The following is a 17,313-nucleotide window of genomic DNA, read 5'->3' as shown; positions in this document are numbered from 1 at the left end:
GAAAGCTTGGCTTTTAGCTTAGGCTTGTTTCCAACTAGCTCTTTTTTTTTTTTCTTTTCTTTTTTTTTTTAATTTTTTGAGACAGGGTCTCTGTAACAGTCCTAGCTGTCCTGGAACTCACTCAGTAGACCAGGCTGGTCTTGAACTCACAGAGATCCATCTGGCTCTGCCTCCGGAGTGCTGGGATTAAAGGCGTGCACCACCACCGCCCAGCTAACCCATATTTCTTAATCTATTTTTTGCCAAGTGGCTCTTTACCTTCCCTCAATATGGCAGTCCGACTTGCTTAGAGTCTGCTAGATTCCTCCTCTCAGTTTCTCTCTCTCTCTCTCTCTCTCTCTCTCTCTCTCTCTCTCTCTCTCTCTCTCTCTGTCTCTGTCTCTCTCTCTCTCTCTGTCTCTCTCTCTCTCTCTCTCTCTCTCTCTGTCTCTCTCTCTCTCTCTGTCTCTCTCTCTCTCTCTCTCTGGTTTTTTGAGACTGGGTTTCTCTGTGTAGCTTTGCGCCTTTCCTGGAACTCACTTGGTAGCCCAGGCTGGCCTCGAACTCACAGAAATCAGCCTGGCTCTGCCTCCCAGTGCTGGGGTTAAAGGTATTAGCCATCGCCACCCGGCTGGAAGTAGTACTTTTTTTTGCCTCTGCCTCCAGAGTGCTGGGATTAAAGGCGTGCGCCACCACCGCCCGGCTTGGAAGTAGTACTTTTTAATTGAAAGAAGCTTAGCGGATAATGAATTAAAAAATCCCAGAGGAATATAGCTCACAGGAAGCCCAGATTCCTTCTCATAAAAAAAAAAGTGTGTGAGTGAGTGTGTGTGTGTGTGTGTGTGTGTGTGTGTGAGTGTGAGTGAGTGTGTGATTCAGTTTCCCTCCCATGACTCTTCTTGGAGAAACTAAACGCCCCAGATTTTGGCCCTTTGCCTGGAAGTCCCATATCTACAATCCCTGTCCTCCTTCAACTTGGGCTCCTCAGCAGCGATCTACAGCTCCCACGGGCATCAGACTCATCAGAGACAAGTGTGACAATGTAGATTCCTGGTTCATCCGGGACAGAGGTCTGATTCAGGTCTCCCGTGGGACTGGCTTATTTTCACCTTGGATGGTTGTGAAGGGATTTGGAACACGTACTGCCATGCGGGGTTATGACCAGCAGAGGGTGCTGCTGGCCAAGCGACACAGTCCCGCTTTGCGATCTTGTTTTTCTAGGCAGGTTGTCATCCAGGACTTGTCAGATGACCGAACCAGGCGGTGCCTGTCCAGGTGAGCGGGAGCTTCCCCAGAAATCCAATGACTGGAAAGAAGCTAGGTTCCAGGATGGGCCTTGATTCTTGATCACCTGGAACAAGCTGGACTTGGAATCGGCCTCTGGGGTGAGCTGCTTACCCTATCCTGAATTCAGAGACCATCTATTTTTCGGATGGGAAACCCGAGAAACATCCAGGAGCAAGGTCTTGGTGGCAACTGCTCTGCCTCTTGGCCCAGGACTCTGTGGTGTGGGCCCCAGGAAGTCTAACTGTGAGTCACCTCGGAGTACCCAGGGAGCAGCACGGGGGTCGGCTAGCCCGGGATGGATGCCTGCCCTCGGTACCCTGCTTCTCACAGCTGTGGTTAGCCCTGGTGATTCATTTCCCCTTCTGCTGGCCCAGAGGGGGCGCCGCCCTGGCCTGGCAGGGGAGAAAAGACTTGGTGGGGAATGGAGGGGGAACAAGATGAGGCCGTCTTTAGGGACCACGTGGTCCAGCTCCGCTGAATTCCAAGGTCTCAGGAGACAATTGTGGTCTAGGATCAGGTGGTTCCTCTTCAACGCCCTGCGTCTTGACGACAGCTTTGGGACAGCTCTGCAGGATACCCCAGGGTTTCCAGCGCTGGATACCGGTCTTTAAGGGAGGCTCTTGGTGCTGGAGACGCCCAGATTCCCGCTTGTGGCGGGTACAGCCGACACTCCCCACTAAGGGACTCTGCTCGCAGCTGCGCAAGCCGAGCTAGGAGGCGCAAAGGCTGTGGGAGGAGCTAGGCGTCCTCCAGGCCCCGGGGCGGGGCCTCGTGGGGCGGGGCCCGGGCTGAGCCCAACTTTCCGGGTGGAGCGCTGCTTCGGTAGCCGCGGGGAGGGCGGGGTCGGGAGCGCGGAGCAGCGCGGGCGCGCAGGGCCGGTCTGGAACCCAGTGCTGGACGCTGCCAGATCCACGGGAGCCGAGCCGCCAAACAGCAGAGCAGCCAGAGCAGCCAGAGCAGCTGCAACCAGGCCGTGCTCGCAGATCCGTGCCTGCCGGCCTGTCCGCCTCTATTCCCCGCGCTGTCAGAGGCGAGGGGGACTGGGGGAGCGGCTGCTGCGACCTTCGCTCCCACGCTCGGAGCGCGATCGCCCCTGCCCTGTGTGGTCACGGCCTGAGCACCAAATACGCAGGAGGTCCGAGTCAGTGTCTTCATCCTGACGGTCTGGGGACCGAAGAGGAAAAAAGCCAAGAGGATTCCGTGTAAGAGCATCGCGTGAGCCCGGGGCGTGGAGGAGGGTGCGAGAGGTGCCAAGGTTTACCAGGCCTGTGTGGGTACCAGGCAGTCCGGCATCTCAGCGGCCACGACCTCTGTTCTGCCCTGAGGAAGTTAGAATAATCGGCTGGCTCGGGTCTAGCCCTTGAAGCGGTGCCCTCTCTTGTCCTAGGAATCAGGACCTGGCCCAGCGAGTCCCTGGAAAGCCTGCCTCCTGCCGCAGCCCTACTGGTGCGGATGTGCCGCTGCCCACTGGAGCGCCATGAAGGCAGGATGACCTCAGCCGAAGCAGTGGCTGTGGCTGGAAGTGCCCGGGAGCATGACTGCCCCAAGTGGCCTCCTGACAACCCTCAGATCCTTGGGCAGCCTGCTCGGGCCAGAGTGGTTGTGGCAGCCCTGGTGTGGCTGTTGGCAGGAGCCAGCATGTCAAGCCTCAACAAGTGGATCTTCACAGTGCATGGCTTCGGACGGCCCCTGCTGCTCTCAGCCCTGCACATGCTGGCAGCTGCCCTGGCATGCCGCTGGGGGGCTCGGCGGCCCATGCCCCGCAGCATCCAAGGCAGAGTGCTGCTCCTCAGCCTCACCTTTGGTACCTCCATGGCCTGCGGCAACGTGGGCCTGAGCACTGTACCCTTGGACCTAGCACAGCTGGCCACTACTACCACACCACTGTTCACACTGGCCTTGTCTGCGCTGCTCCTTGGCCGAAGACACCATCCCCTGCAGTTTGCTGCCATGGGCCCGCTCTGCCTGGGAGCTGCATGCAGCCTGGCTGGAGAGCTCCGGGCACCCGCAGCGGGCTGTGGCTTCTTGCTAATGGCCACCTGTCTCCGAGGCTTCAAGTCCGTTCAACAGAGTGAGTGCCTGGTCTCCATCTGAGGAGGTGGGGTGTGTGGCTGGGATGTTCCTGTGAAGGGGGTGGCAGTGATCCCCTTTTGCAGATAAGGCTCGGAGAATTCAGGGAGTTCAGGCCTCAAACTTAAGCCTTAGAGGCTTAGTTAATAACAGTAGTTGGTGGAGTGTGTTCTCTAACTCGAGAAGCCTTTTGTCCCACTGGATCCTCCTATGGCCTCTCCTAGAGTCCGTCAGGTACTGTAGCCCCATTTGCCAGGTGGGAGTCTCAGCCTGGGCCTTGTGCCAGTAATCAGCAGAGGCGATATTTGAACATGGCCTTCAGACTCCGTGCCGTCCTAAGATTATGAACCCAGAAGGCCAGGAAGTGTGAACTAGGGAAGAAAAGGGAAAGCAGTCAGGCCGGGAGCTGATTGGGAACCTGGGTTTATCCAAGCCAGGGAAGCGTTGACTGGGAGCCACAGTGACAGGCTTCAGGCTGTGTGTTGATTGGCAACCTGTCACAGCCATGTCCATTTCCCATCAGGCTGAAGGTGATAGTGTTGATAAGGGAGTATTTTATGGGGGCGGGGTGGGGAGGGAAGGCTGTCCTGCTGTGAAGCCCAGGCTGGCCTCAAATTTGTGGTCCTCATGTCTCAGCCTCTCAACTGCCGCCGAAGTGGTTTATGATTGGCCCGGGGTCACATGGCTCCCAAGGACTCCCAAGTCCGGTCTGTGTGACCGGGTGCTGGCTCTGTTGGGAGTGGGCAGCAGGACTCAGAGCAGAAGTCAGGTATAATTCCCCGCCCAGTTCCAGTATGCCTGGGGTGGAGGCTGACTTCCTGTCTGAGCAGTGGAGGGGCATTTGAGTCATGGCCTTACCCTCTCCGCCTTGACACGGGGAAGAAGTAGGCGAGTCGAGGGTGGAAAGTTAGGGGTCCCCAGGGGTGCTGAGCTACGGTTGGGGTGGCCTCCAGCTGAGGAATGGTGAAGGGAGGGACTTGACCCTGCCTGGCATCTTCAACTGGCACCCAGAGGTCCTGTCCCCATCTTCCCAGGCCATGGGCAGGGTGAAAGCCCAGTCTATTTTAGCCCTCAGGTTACATGAGCTGAGGCCTGAGCTGGGCCTTGAGTTGGCTCAGGGAAACCCGACCCTGTAGGGCCTTCCTGGGCAGGGAGGGACGGACACCAGGCAGAGAAGGCACCAGCTTCCAGGCCCACAATGCACCTGCCAGAGCCAAGTGCTCATGCCGGGCTCTGGGCCGCTCCTGTCTTAGGAAGAGCCGTGACTAGTCAGGCATCAGGGCGTGCAGGCATGTTCATAGTGGCATGTTATTGACACCAAGCCACCTCTTGGCTTGTGCCAGCTCCCTTCTACCTTCTCAAGACTCAGCTTCTTAGACTGGGTGCATCGGGGGCCCTCTGCTTCGCCAGCTATGGGGTATTCGGGGCAATTGATTACCCGTCGGCTTTGGGGCATCTCTGTGTCTTCAGCACTTGGCCTGGAGTCTGGCATAGGGAAGAAATTCAAATGGTGTCTTTAATTGATGGTTTTGATATCAGTTGACGTCAGATTGGTAAACTGATTAGGCTGCATGGATTTGGGCCAGGTGGTAGAGAGGGCACTTAGGAGCTAGAGGTTCCGCTAACAGAAATGGGAGCCCAGCTGAGAGGGGGGAGTGGACTGGATCCAGGGTTTGGAATGGACTTTTATTTTTTATTTTTAATTTTTCGAGACAGGGTTTCTCAGTGTAGCTTTGCGCCTTTCCTGGAACTCACTTGGTAGCCCAGGCTGGCCTCGAACTCACAGAGATCCGCCTGGCTCTGCCTCCCGAGTGCTGGGATTAAAGGCGTGCGCCAGACTTTTAAAAAGAGGAAGTTTCTTTTTGCTAGAGGCTCTTGGGCCAGATTCAGACTAGCGCGTAGACTTCACACGCGGGCTAGCTCCTTCCCTGAGAGCAGACGCCGCGGTGAGAGCAGGGGGTAGGAGTCCAGAAAGAGAGCCCAGGCAGCCAGCAGCCTCTCCCCTCCCACTTGGCCAGCTGCAGGGGGCTACGCGGAGTGGAGCAATCCCACGCTGATTCGCAGACAGGCAGGGAGTGAGGCGCCAGCCTGCCGGGCCTGTTGTTATCTGCGCCCACCCGTGTTTCAGAACCTCATTTGGTCCTCATCCTTTGGGCCCTCGGAGAGTGAAGGGCTGCACTTGGCAAGGGAGGGTCTGTAGGGCGCGGTGGGCGCAGGTGTGGTGCGGGCTCCATGAGGCGGCTGAGGGAGCTGCGCAGCCACAACGATGGCTACAGAGCAGGAAAGACATCCTGGGATGAGGCGCAGGCTGCGGGAGGAGAGTCCTGTCAGTCATCGGGAGCAGAGCATAGGGGGCAGCTCCAGTGCTGAGTCTGTACACGGCGTGTGTGTGTGTGTGTGTGTGTGTGTGTGTGTGTGTGTGTGTGTGTGTGTGCGCGCGTGCGCGTGTGCGTGTGTGTGCTGTTCCTCCCCGTGCTGTCCGGGAGGAGACGGAGACAGAGGTGACCATGTAACACATCCAGGGAAGAGACAAAGTGGGAATAGGCCAAGAGGCCAGGGTCTACAAATAGGTCACTGCTGGGTGTCCGCAGCATCCTGTTCAGATGCTGACAGGAAAGGGCCTCTGAAGCAGGCATGGAGGTGCCGGCCTGCAATTGCACTACTCCAGGAGGATCATGAGTTCAAAGCCAGCTGGGGCTACAAAGTCAGACTCTGTCTATAAGCAGGAAAATAAAATAACCTTTTCAGCCTGGCATGGCGGCATATGCCTGCATTCCCATCGCTGAGGGAAACTGAGGTAGGAGTGTCACACAGCTAGGCTAGTATGGGCCAGCCTGGGAGCCATAGAGTGTTCTGGGCCAGCATGAGCTACATGGGAAGCCCTTGTCTCAGGACTAGTGAGGTGTTTTAGCGGGTGAAGCCATGTTCAGAACCCACCGTGTAAGGAAAGAACCAACTCCTGAAAGTTGTCCTGTGACCTCCACATATTCCACATATACATGCATCACACAAATTGCATACGTGTGGTATACATATGCACACATCGTGCATATACACGATGTAATATTTCTTAATGTTTAAAGACCCTGTCTCAACTCCACCCCCCAAAAGACCTAAATAACAATGCCTTTGGAGAGGCTGGGGCTGGGTAGCTCAGGAGTAGGAGCTTTCTTAGTGAGGGGAGGCCCTGGGCTGGGTTATTGTTTTTCCAGAAGGAAACAACAACACAATGTCTTTGGAAAAGCAGAGGGTGATGGGGATGGTCTGGCGGGGCGGGGTCACTGAGGAGTCAGCACAACAGGCGAGTATTTGGGGAGTTAGTCACTTCTGCCCTAAGCATCACTGCCCTGGGGGGGGGGGCTGCAGGGAGTCACTTCTGCCCTAAGCATCACTGCCCTGGGGGGGGCAGGCTGCAGGGAGAGAGAGGTTGGGCAGGATGCAGGACAGGTGCAGGGTCTACGCCTGAGAGTGAAGTCCACCCGGAACCAGACCCTTCCTCTCTTGGTGTCTTCAAGGCCCACGTCTCTCTCGGACAGCTCCTCAGGTACTAACTTTGGCGTGAATGAGCAGGAGGCATTCTGATTAGCTGTTCATCGTGAACGAGCAGGAGGCATTCTGATTAGCTGTTCATGTCTAGAAAGGCTTGTGCTGGAGAGACTGTTTCCTAGAGAACCAAGCCCAAACAGCAGAATGAACTGAGAGAGGAATAAAAATCATTTCCTGTTCTAAGCCTGGGCTGTGAGTAAGCACTGTGGCTCTTTGGAAAGTGTGAATCAGGAAACAGCGGTCCCGGGGGGCCCAGGAGGGCACCAGGACCAATTCTTGTCTCCGAAGACCTGGAGAAGGCTCTCGCTGGTCTCGGCCTGGTCTCGGCCGTTTCCGCAGACTGTTGCCGGCCTCTGATGGTGGCCGTGGTGTGCACCGCCTCTGATGGCGGCAGCCATGGTGTGCACGGCCTCTGATGGCGGCGGCCGTGGTGTGCACCGCCTCTGATGGCGGCCATGGTGTGCACATAGGCAGTCAGCCACGCTGTGCGGGCCGCAGGATCCCTTCTCTCCTTAGAATTCTGTGTTGATCTTCACCAGCCCCACTGCTGGCAGGTTGTTTGTTTGTTGTTTGTTGTTGTTGTTGTTAGATTATACACAGACTATCCAGCCAGACGTGGTGGTGCACACCTGTAATCCCAGCATTTCAGAGGGGTGGGGGTGGGGGTGACAGCACAGTGTTAGGACAAGAGGATGAATTCAAGGCAAGCCTCAGCTACATGGAGAGCTCATGGCCAGCCTTGGCTACATGAGGTCTTGTCTCAAAACATTGAAAGCAAACAAACCCCCTGATTGAAATCACAAACAGTGAGTGGCTGCCAGGGGCCGACAATGACTGCCTTGTTGGCCTTTGCCACCCAGTGTCCTAAGTGACTGGGGTGATGCCCATCCCAGCATCGGACTCAAAACTATTCTCCTTCTCTCCCCTCCCCTCCTCTGCTCACTCCCCTCCCCTTCCCTCCTCTGCACACTCCCCTCCCCTCCCCTGCACACTCCCCTCCCCTCCTCTGCACTCTCCCCTCCCCTTCCCTCCTCTGCTCACTCCCCTCCCCTCCTCTGCTCACTCCCCTCCCCTCCTCTGCACACTCCCCTCCCCTCCTCTGCATTCTCCCCTCCCCTGCACACTCCCCTCCCCTCCCCTCCCCTGCACACTCCCCTCCCCTCCTCTGCACTCTCCCCTCCCCTTCCCTCCTCTGCACACTCCCCTCCCCTCCTCTGCACACTCCCCTCCCCTCCTCTGCACACTCCCCTCCCCTCCTCTGCACACTCCCCTCCCCTCCTCTGCACACTCCCCTCCCCTCCTCTGCATTCTCCCCTCCCCTGCACACTCCCCTCCCCTCCTCTGCACTCTCCCCTCCTCTGCACTCTCCCCTCCCCTCCTCTGCACACTCCCCTCCCCTCCTCTGCACACTCCCCTCCCCTCCTCTGCACACTCCCCTCCCCTCCTCTGCATTCTCCCCTCCCCTGCTCACTCCCCTCCCCTTCCCTCCTCTGCACACTCCCCTTCCCTCCTCTGCACACTCCCCTCCCCTCCCCTGCACACTCCCCTCCCCTCCTCTGCACTCTCCTCTCCCCTCCTCTGCACTCTCCCCTCCCGCCCAGCCCCTTCACCTCTGTTCTGCTAGAACTGGTAAGTGCTAGAACTGGGTCCCCTGCTGCTCAGTCCCTGCTTCCCTCATCCCTGCAGGGATGAGTTTTATTTTTTACATTTCCTGAGCCCTTACCATGTTAAGGCTTTTGTACATGTTACCTTTGTGAAATTTTACCTATAAGGGAGGAGTGGGCACAGGTCACAAGTCCACACAAGCCCACAAGTGGCCTAACTCCTCCTCACTTGAAAGTGACACTTCACCACAGGAACCACTAACCCTGCTCAGCATCAGGGCTGGCTTCCAGGAGGCTGGGTCATGAGGACTGAGGACAGGACTGTATGGGGCTGGCTCAGTGGGTACTGCCTCTATCCCCGGTGATGACAGTCCCTATCTTGGTTGCAGGTGCCCTGCTGCAGGAAGAGAGGCTGGACGCGGTGACTCTGCTGTACGCCACCTCTCTGCCCAGTTTCTGCCTGCTGGCAGGCGCTGCTCTGGTCATGGAGGCTGGAGCGGCCCCACCGCTGACTCCCACCGACTCTCGCCTCTGGGCCTGTGTCCTGCTCAGCTGCCTCTTGTCTGTGATCTACAACCTGGCCAGCTTCTCCTTGCTGGCACTCACCTCCGCCCTCACCGTCCACGTCCTGGGCAACCTCACAGTTGTGGGCAACCTCATCCTGTCCAGGCTCCTGTTCGGCAGCCACCTCAGCGCTCTCAGCTACCTGGGCATCGCACTCACCCTTTCAGGAATGTTTCTTTACCACAACTGCGAGTTCGTGGCCTCCCGGGCTACCCGTTGGGGGTTGTGGCGCAGGGACCAGCCTGGCAAAGGTCTTTGAGACCTGGGGCAGCGCATGAGCCATACCTGGGCAACCCTAGCCTGTATCTAACCATGGACACCGGCCATGAGGAAAGCAGAGAGGAGGTGCTATGTCTGCCAGGCCAGGGAAAGGAGGTGCCTTCCAGGAGGGCTGCCTGGGAGGCCAGGCACTTTCAGAGAGACCCACCCCCTGTCCCTGGCTGCCTCACCTGTGAGAGCAAGGCCTGCCACTGGATGGTGGGTCCAAGTCTGGCATGTGTGCCTGTCAGATGAATCATTATGATCAGTGTCAAGGACCATGATGAAAATTGCTGGGCAAACTTAGAAAACCTCAGTGTGTTATGATGAAGCCCACGCCCAGCGCTTGCACAATCCTGCCTCCAGTGGGGGAGGCCGTGAGGGACACCAGAGAAGGCTTCTTCATTGCTGGGCTCCCCTAAAAACTTGGGGTAGTCTGTGCCAACTTCAGGTCAATACTACAGCCTCTCTCTGGTGCCTCCTCCTCTGGATTTGGGTCTTCCATCCTCAAATAAACTATTTTTGCTTGGACGTCTGTCTCATTCCTTGGGGCGACAAGTCAAGGGAACAGAAAGGGACTGGTTGGCTACCCCGTGGTTCTCCCTAACTCCCTGACCCTGTGTTGGCCTCCAGCCTAACACTGTCCTCTACAAATCCTTCTACTGGCCAGGCTCCCATTGTCCAGCTTCAGGACGGTGGTATATATCCCCACCCACCCACCCACCTATGCCATCTTCCAGGCACTCTTCTCTTGGAGTTCTACTCCACTTTGAGGACAAATTGAGGGCTTTCTGCTGTATACCACAAGTCCCCTTATCCTGTGTCCTTGCCAGACTCCTGGCTCACTTCTCTCGGGCACCGGTCTCACCAAGAACAGTGCCAGCTCGCCCACCAGAGCCTTCGCTTGGGCTATCCCATCTGGTCCCTTTTGTTATACGACCTCCTCCCTTCTCCTGGCCATATACTTACCATAAGAGAAAGACTCCAGCACGCTACTCTCCCTTCAAAGAAGCCCAGTGAGAGAGGTTGTTCATGAGGGGCTGAGTCTAGGGTTGTTGGGTGCACAGGATCAGTCACAAGGGCAGCTTCATGGAGGAGCAGGCACCAAGGAAGCACCCAGGAGTCCAGGGCCCCAGGGAGCAGGCTTTTCATGCAGTGAACTTAGGGCAAGATCCCTACCTTAGGGCTAGCACAGAGCTCCCCAAGTGGTTGGTCCCAGCTTTGTCTATCCACCCTCTCAGCCTCTAAGTCCCTATACTATTACAGTGGGTAAGAACCTAGCCTGGGGGCTGGAGAGATGGCTCAGTGGTTAAGAGCACTGACTGCTCTTCCAGAGGTCCTGAGTTCAATTCCCAGCAACCACATGGTGGCTCACAACCATCCATAGTGAGATCTGGTGCCCTCTTCTAGCCTGCAGGAACACATGCAGGCAGAACACTGTACTAAATAAATAAATCTTAAAAAAAAAAAAAAAAAAAAAAAGAACCTAGCCTGAGGCCCAAAGGCCTGGACCTAACTCTGCTCTGTCAACCTAACTGCTCACCCCATTTAGACTGCCTTTTTAAAAAAATTTTTTTAATTAATTAATTGATTTTTTTGGAGATAGGGTTTTATGTAGCCTAGGCTGGCTTCAAAGCCACTCTGTAGCTGAGGGTGACTTTGGACTCTTTTGTTGTTGTTGTTTTGTTTTGTTTTTTGTTTTTCGAGACAGGGTTTTTCTGTGTAGCTTTGCGCCTTTCCTGGAACTCACTTGGTAGCCCAGGCTGGCTTCGAACTCACAGAGATCTGCCTGGCTCTGCCTCCCGAGTGCTGGGATTACGGGCAGGTGTATCTCAACACTTGGGTTTATGCAGTCCTGGGGCTTCAAGCATGCCAGGCAAGCAGCATCCTGCCAACTGAGCGACATCTCCAGCCCTCCCTCTCCTTTCTGAGCACCAGTTAATGACGCTCGGGGTTGTGATGGTCCCTGTGGGGAGGGTTCGAATGAGGAGCCCAGTGGTAAGGAAGGAGGGGGTGACCAGTACCAAATGACTGTCATTATCTCAGGTGGCTAGTCCCACGCACCCTGCTCCCCACCACGGTTACAGATCCACCTGAAAATAGGTTCCTTTTGAGTGTTAGAGTTAGAGCAGACAGGGCCTGGATCAAGAGAGGAACTCCGTATTCATTCACATAACTCATGAAGGACTCCTATGCCAGGGCGTGTGGAGGGTAACCTGAGGCTGGGTGGGAGACAGACGGCGGTGAATGGCAAGGAACCCAGACAGGCGTGGGGTTCCCTAGCCTCAGCCTCCACCCAGCCTGGCCTTATTGAGGGCCTTGCTGAGTCACAGCCACCCACCTCTCGCTGACTCAGAGATGCCACTGGTTTGGTTGTCCCACCCTTACGCGGCTTGCCTGTTGCTGGATTCCTCTCTCAGGCCTAGCTGGGCAGGAGAGAAGACATGCTTTGGCTGGGGACAGCCTCCTTGGTGACTCGTCTTATTGGAGGGATTCCACACCACTCTAGGAGTGTCCCTGCCCAGCCCTCACCCAGGCTCTTTGGCCTCAGGAGATGCCTGCTGCCTGGGGAGTCAGTCCACACACACACACACACACACACACACACACACACACACACACACACACAGGTCAAAGCCTGGTGGTGTGAGGACAGGATAGGGGTTAGATGGATCTGTGCTTGACTTAGGTGCTGGCCTGTCACCAGTCACTGAATTGATGTCCCCAAGGCCCTCCAATCAGTTTCCAGCAGAAGCACAGAGACCAGCAGCAGAAAGCCAGGGTCTCAGTAGTACATCTTTCTATCTACAGCACGACTCTAGCTTAGTCTTGCCTGGCCCCACAGTGTCGCTGCCAGTGAAGATCACAGGATAACCAGTAGGAAGAACCCCACTGCAAGGTTGCTGTCCTGGGACTCTGTTGCCTTGGGCAAGTGGCCTCACCTCTCTGAGGCTTCATGATCTTTGTATCCAGTCACTGCTGATTTGCCCAGGATAACAAACGTTGCCTTCCTGGGAAAGTTCTTCTCTCCTTCTCCACTGCTACCCCCGCCCCCGCCCCCTTTGCCACAGCAAATCTGAAGCCCCAGCTGACTGTGACCATTCCACAAGTTCCTCCCTGCTTCCCCTCCCCGCTTCCCCTCCCCCTCTCCCCGCCCCATCACATGGTCACATGTCACCTGAGTTAGAGTAGCCTTTCTCCTCTTTCCACCAGACCCGCCTCCCAGACCGGTGCCTCCAGGACTGGGACAGGGTGTGGCAGGGAGCAGATGTAACGCCAGATGCATCGCAAGACCTCCAGTGATGCCGGAAACAGCCCTAGACTGGCCGCGTTCTTTTTCCCAGTGTGTTTCATGTGATTTCTATCTTAACTGAGCCCTTATCACACACTTGGCCTTAACTTCTGCAGTCTGAAGTACAACAGCAAACTCCCACAAATAGCTTTTCTTTTTTCACAGTGTCACAGACTTGTTCTTACAAGTCTTGATCTCAGCAATTAGTGTTCAACGCCTTTCTTAGCAAGGCAACAGCGTTCACCTTTCCACTGACAGCACATACTTTAAAGCTTCTTCATTGGCATATCCAAAATGCAGAGTTCACTCTGCTACACTTGTGTTTGGGGCTATTATTAAGTAAAACAACAGTTACTACACACAACCATGGTGACACCACATCCAATAACCATAACCAAGACACCATAACCGTGTGACTGTGGGACAGCCTATACTGTGAAGATGACTCAATGGCCTGGGTGGGCAGAAGCAGGAATTTACCACTTGATATTTTCAGACTGTAGTTGACAGTCGCCTTAGTCACTTTTTCTGTTGCTGACACCCCGACAACAGCAACACTGAAGGAAGAGACCGCTGCTTTGGTTCAGAGTTGGAGGTCACAGTCCCTTATGCCAGGCAAGTCAAGCGCAGGAGCCTGAAGCAATTGGCCACCTCACAGCCACAGTCAAGAGTCAGAGTGATGGATCCCTGTGCTCGGGTCAGTTTCTCCTTTTTAAAACAGTCCAGGATCCCAGCTCAGGGAATGGTGCTGCTCACAGAGGGCAGCGCTCCCTACCTCTGTTAACTAAGTCAAAATATAATGCACCACAGGCAAGCCCAGAGGTCCCTGGGTAATGGTAGGTCTTCCCAGGGCGACAGTTAAAACTGCCCTTCATAAAGACCAGTACCAGGAATGGAGGGGAGTGAAAATGGGGACAGCGGTGTGCTGTCGCATGGTGAAAAACAGGCGCTCTGGAGGCAGAACTGGGTTTGAGTCCCGGCCCTGGCGTGCTGTGACCTGGAGCAAGGGCACTCGGTTCCCGTGCCTCTGTGCTGTAAATGGGGCACTGAAACCTAACTCTGCAGCCCCGGGGAGCTGCCTGGGAAATGCTTAGCCCGAGTGTCCTGAGTCAGAGTTACAGGTGCTGCGGCGTTCCGCCCCCAGGCAATGTGGTCTTCTCTCCACCCTTCCTCTGTGGCCCCCTGCACAGACAACCTCAGGGCACGCTCCTGCTGGACAGAACAGGGTGCAGCCCTGGCCTCCAGGCTTCTTGCCAGGTCTTGGGGGAAGCCAGGAAGTTGGAGCTGTGTTGGGCATCCTGCCATTGTGGATTTCAGGCAAAGCCTTGTCTCAGCCTTAGCTACCAGGGTTCCCCTCCCATCCTGCCCTGGTACCCGTGGGTTGTCATTCTAGAAGGCCAGGGCAAACAAGGACTCCTCTTTTCAGTGTTAGGGACGGAACCCAAGGGTCTTGTGCACGTTAGGCAAGCTCTCTGTCTAGTCCTAGAAGACCTCTCGGGACTGAGGATGTGGCTCCATCGGTAGGAGGCACGAAGTACTAGGTGCCTCCCTCCAGCACCACGGTGGCTCACCTCTGTAATCCGAGCACTCGGGGGCTGGAGGCAGGGGGTTCAGAAATCCAGTCATCTTCAGCTCCATAGTGATTTGGGGGCCAGCCTGGGCTACATGGGAACAAACTTAAATAAAACCAACAGTCACAACAAAACAAAGCAAGGACTCTTCTTGCTTCTTTTCTTCCCCCAGGAGGCACCGCCAGCCTCTTTCTTCCCTGCTGAGCCATCTTGCCAGTCTGCTTCTTCCTTTGTTGAGTAACTAGACCTTCGGTGCAGTTTAAGCCCAGGTGAAGAAGCACTGGAGGAGCCAAAAGGCCCGGGGCCAGCCAGATGACGATGTGGGAAGAGCTAGGGGCAGAGTAGAGTGGTGGATTGTTTAAAAATTCTGCAAGTTTGCAGGGTGATTCACACCTTTAATCCCAGCACTCGGGAGGCAAGAGGCAGGTGATCTCTGTGTTCTAGTCTACAGAAGACTCCTAGGACAGACAAGGCTACACAGAGAAATCCTGACTGGGGGAAGAGGGGGATCCTGGAAGTTCACTATTTTGAATTAGCTTTTGCACTAGGCTGTAATATGCTAGATTAAAAACTAAAACTGCTCAAGTTCCAAGCAACAAACTGAAACTCAGTTACTATTTAGTGGAAATCCAGGGAGGAAAGGCAGCCCAGGTTCCCAAACAGGTGACTGTAACTGGCCTGCCAATGGGGTTTAAATCCTCTAATCAAAAGGTAACCTGAAGTAACCTGAGTGTCCCTCCGCCTGGCAGGCGCCACACGCCAGTAATCCCAGCACTCTGGAGGGTAAAGAGGATTGCTAGTCCTGGGCTGCGGAGAGAGCTGGTGTCATGCCCCCCGCCCCCAGCCTCACCCCTTACTCCCCAACACATTAACTTGGAAATGAGCAGCTCCTTGGGTTTTAATAACCCATCTCAAGGTCTTGTCTTCAAGTTCACCCTTCTGCTTTTGTCGGCCATTTCCCAGAACTCCAAACAATGCCGCTGAGTTAAACACTTCCTCTACTTTATATAAGCAAGTGTGGCCCTTTTCTAGAAACATTGCGTCTTACACCTGCAATCACTGCACTGGGGGTAGGCAGGATTGCTATGGGTTTGAATCTGAGGCCAGCCTAGGCTACATAGTAAGTAAATTCCGGGTCAGCCTGGGCTACATACTGAGAACCTGTCTCAAAACAAAGTCTAAGTGGAGGGAGACATCTGCAGGTCTCTTTCCTACCAACACAGGTTTTAATGGCCAACCTAGGAGGCAGGGCTTAATGAGACCACCCAGAGGGGCTTCTACCCAGGTGAAGAGAAAAACCCAGCAGCTGAGCCTGAGGACAAGGACACTGCTCATCCCACGAACCCCTGAAACCGTACTTGCCTCTGCTAACCACTAGTCGAGGCAGACACCTCTACAGGCGGAACCCTGAATTAACACACCCCCAAAGTGCTCCTGCATTTATTTTCAGCTAACTCCTTACGGGGCAAGCCGAGCATGTGGAGGCATCCCTGCCTTCCATCTTTACCTTAAACATATGCTCCCTGACCCGAAGCTCAGCACGCCCCAAATGTGTCTGCTCTCCTCCTCCAACTGTGAAGTCCAACTGAGCATGCTCAGGAGTGGGCCAGCTCCTGTATGAATGTGTCTAGGCTCCCCGAATATGATCTCCATGGTTGCTTTGTTCAAGTGTCGGGTGCTAGTGGAGAAACAGTGTCTCCGAGTGGCAGCCTGTGCAGTTCCCTTACAGTTTTCGGGATCTCCATTCCAAGTAGAGCTGGATTCTAGACTTCCAAGTAGAAAAGAATTTCAGGAAGAGCCAGTCTGAAGCAGTTAGAGTTTATTTAAAAACACAAACACTTTAAGCACAAGGATTTAGAAAAAGAGGAGCCGAGAAGAAAGTCAACATCCCCGTGTCTGGGTGTCTCAGTCACAGCCAAGTGGCTTTATAGCAGCTATCCATACTGTTCTGGTGGCTTTGGACTTGAGCCCAGTGTGATCAAGGTTAGTTCCTATGGATAGGGCACGGCTAAGGTAAAGCCCCAGATCACAGGGTTGCCGGAGAAATTAAGACATTTTTAATTAAGTCTTGTTTTTGAGATTCCCAGAAAATACCTAGGAAAGGAGTAAGGCCACACTTGAAGGTCATATAGGTTCAGGCCTTAAGCACGCTTCACTGTTATTTTAACACAAAGTATCTCCAAATAAAGAGTACCTCCTAGCTGGCAACCTTTACAACAAATGTTAATTGTGCTAGAAATCTGCAGGAAGCATCAGCCAGTCGTCTCCTGTTCCTTTTCATGCCCCCATCATGGGAAGAATTTAAGAGATGGAGGAAGAGGAGAGACATGCTGGCTGCTGGACATCACTGTCGTGGCTGTTGTAACGTCACCATCAGTCAACGTATAGCACCCACTGTCACCTACACAGGCTCAAGCCCCACCCTCGGGACAGTTGATGGCTGCCGAGGGAGGGAGGGTCACTCTCCTTTAGCAACACTGGCCCCTGGTAAGTTGCTCACACCCTAGTGGATGATCCCACACCTGGGCGCATCTGGGCAGCATTGACTGGTTTCAGGGTTATCAGTAACAACAAAAAGGAGGATATGCTATTGGGAGGCAGCACAAGGGCACTAGGAGGAATTAGAGAAGGTACTGGTGGATGGAGATGGTCAAGATATATCCTATAAATGTGTATGCTCCAAAAATATATTATTTAAAAAATACAAAGCCGGGCAGTGGTGGTGCACGCCTTTAATCCCAGCACTCGGGAGGCAGAGGCAGGCGTACCTCTGTGAGTTCGAGGATAGCCTGGGCTACCAAGTGAGTTCCAGGAAAGGTGCAAAGCTACACAGAGAAACCCTGTCTCGAAAAACCAAATAAATAAATAAATAAATAAATAAATAAATAAATAAATAAATAAATAAATAAATAAGGACAAGAAGAGGGAGGGGAGCAAACGAGAATAATGTAATGACATGTATCAATATAACATACCAAAACTCCTTACTTGTAGCTGGGTGGTAGTGGTGCACACCTTTAATCCCAGCAGTTGGGAGGCAGAGGCAGGCAGGTCTCTGAGTTCAAGGACAGTCAGGGCTACACAGAGAAACCCTGTCTTGGAAAACAAAACAAAAAAAATTTTTTTTTTTTTTTTAAAAATA

General features: G+C 54.5%; 1 protein-coding gene across 2 annotated transcripts; it reads left to right on the top strand.

Annotated features, from left to right (window-relative positions):
• The first annotated feature begins 2,092 nt into the window (after positions 1-2,092).
• Positions 2,093-9,839, top strand: Slc35e4 (solute carrier family 35 member E4). 2 transcript variants are annotated; one of them, XM_076545816.1, is made up of 3 exons: positions 2,099-2,468; positions 2,654-3,337; positions 8,876-9,839. In XM_076545816.1, the coding sequence occupies exons 2-3, from the start codon at positions 2,719-2,721 to the stop codon at positions 9,307-9,309; spliced, it is 1,053 nt and encodes a 350-aa protein (XP_076401931.1). In that variant the 5' UTR covers positions 2,099-2,468; positions 2,654-2,718; the 3' UTR covers positions 9,310-9,839. The 2 variants fall into 2 exon arrangements, with proteins under 2 accessions (XP_015847165.1, XP_076401931.1); XM_015991679.3 differs by having other exon boundaries at positions 2,093-3,337.
• Positions 9,840-17,313: the final 7,474 nt, after the last annotated feature.

This window comes from Peromyscus maniculatus, chromosome 10 (genome assembly GCF_049852395.1).
Source record: "Peromyscus maniculatus bairdii isolate BWxNUB_F1_BW_parent chromosome 10, HU_Pman_BW_mat_3.1, whole genome shotgun sequence".
Lineage (NCBI taxonomy): Eukaryota > Metazoa > Chordata > Mammalia > Rodentia > Cricetidae > Peromyscus > Peromyscus maniculatus.
This window is presented reverse-complemented; position numbering and strand designations above follow the sequence as displayed.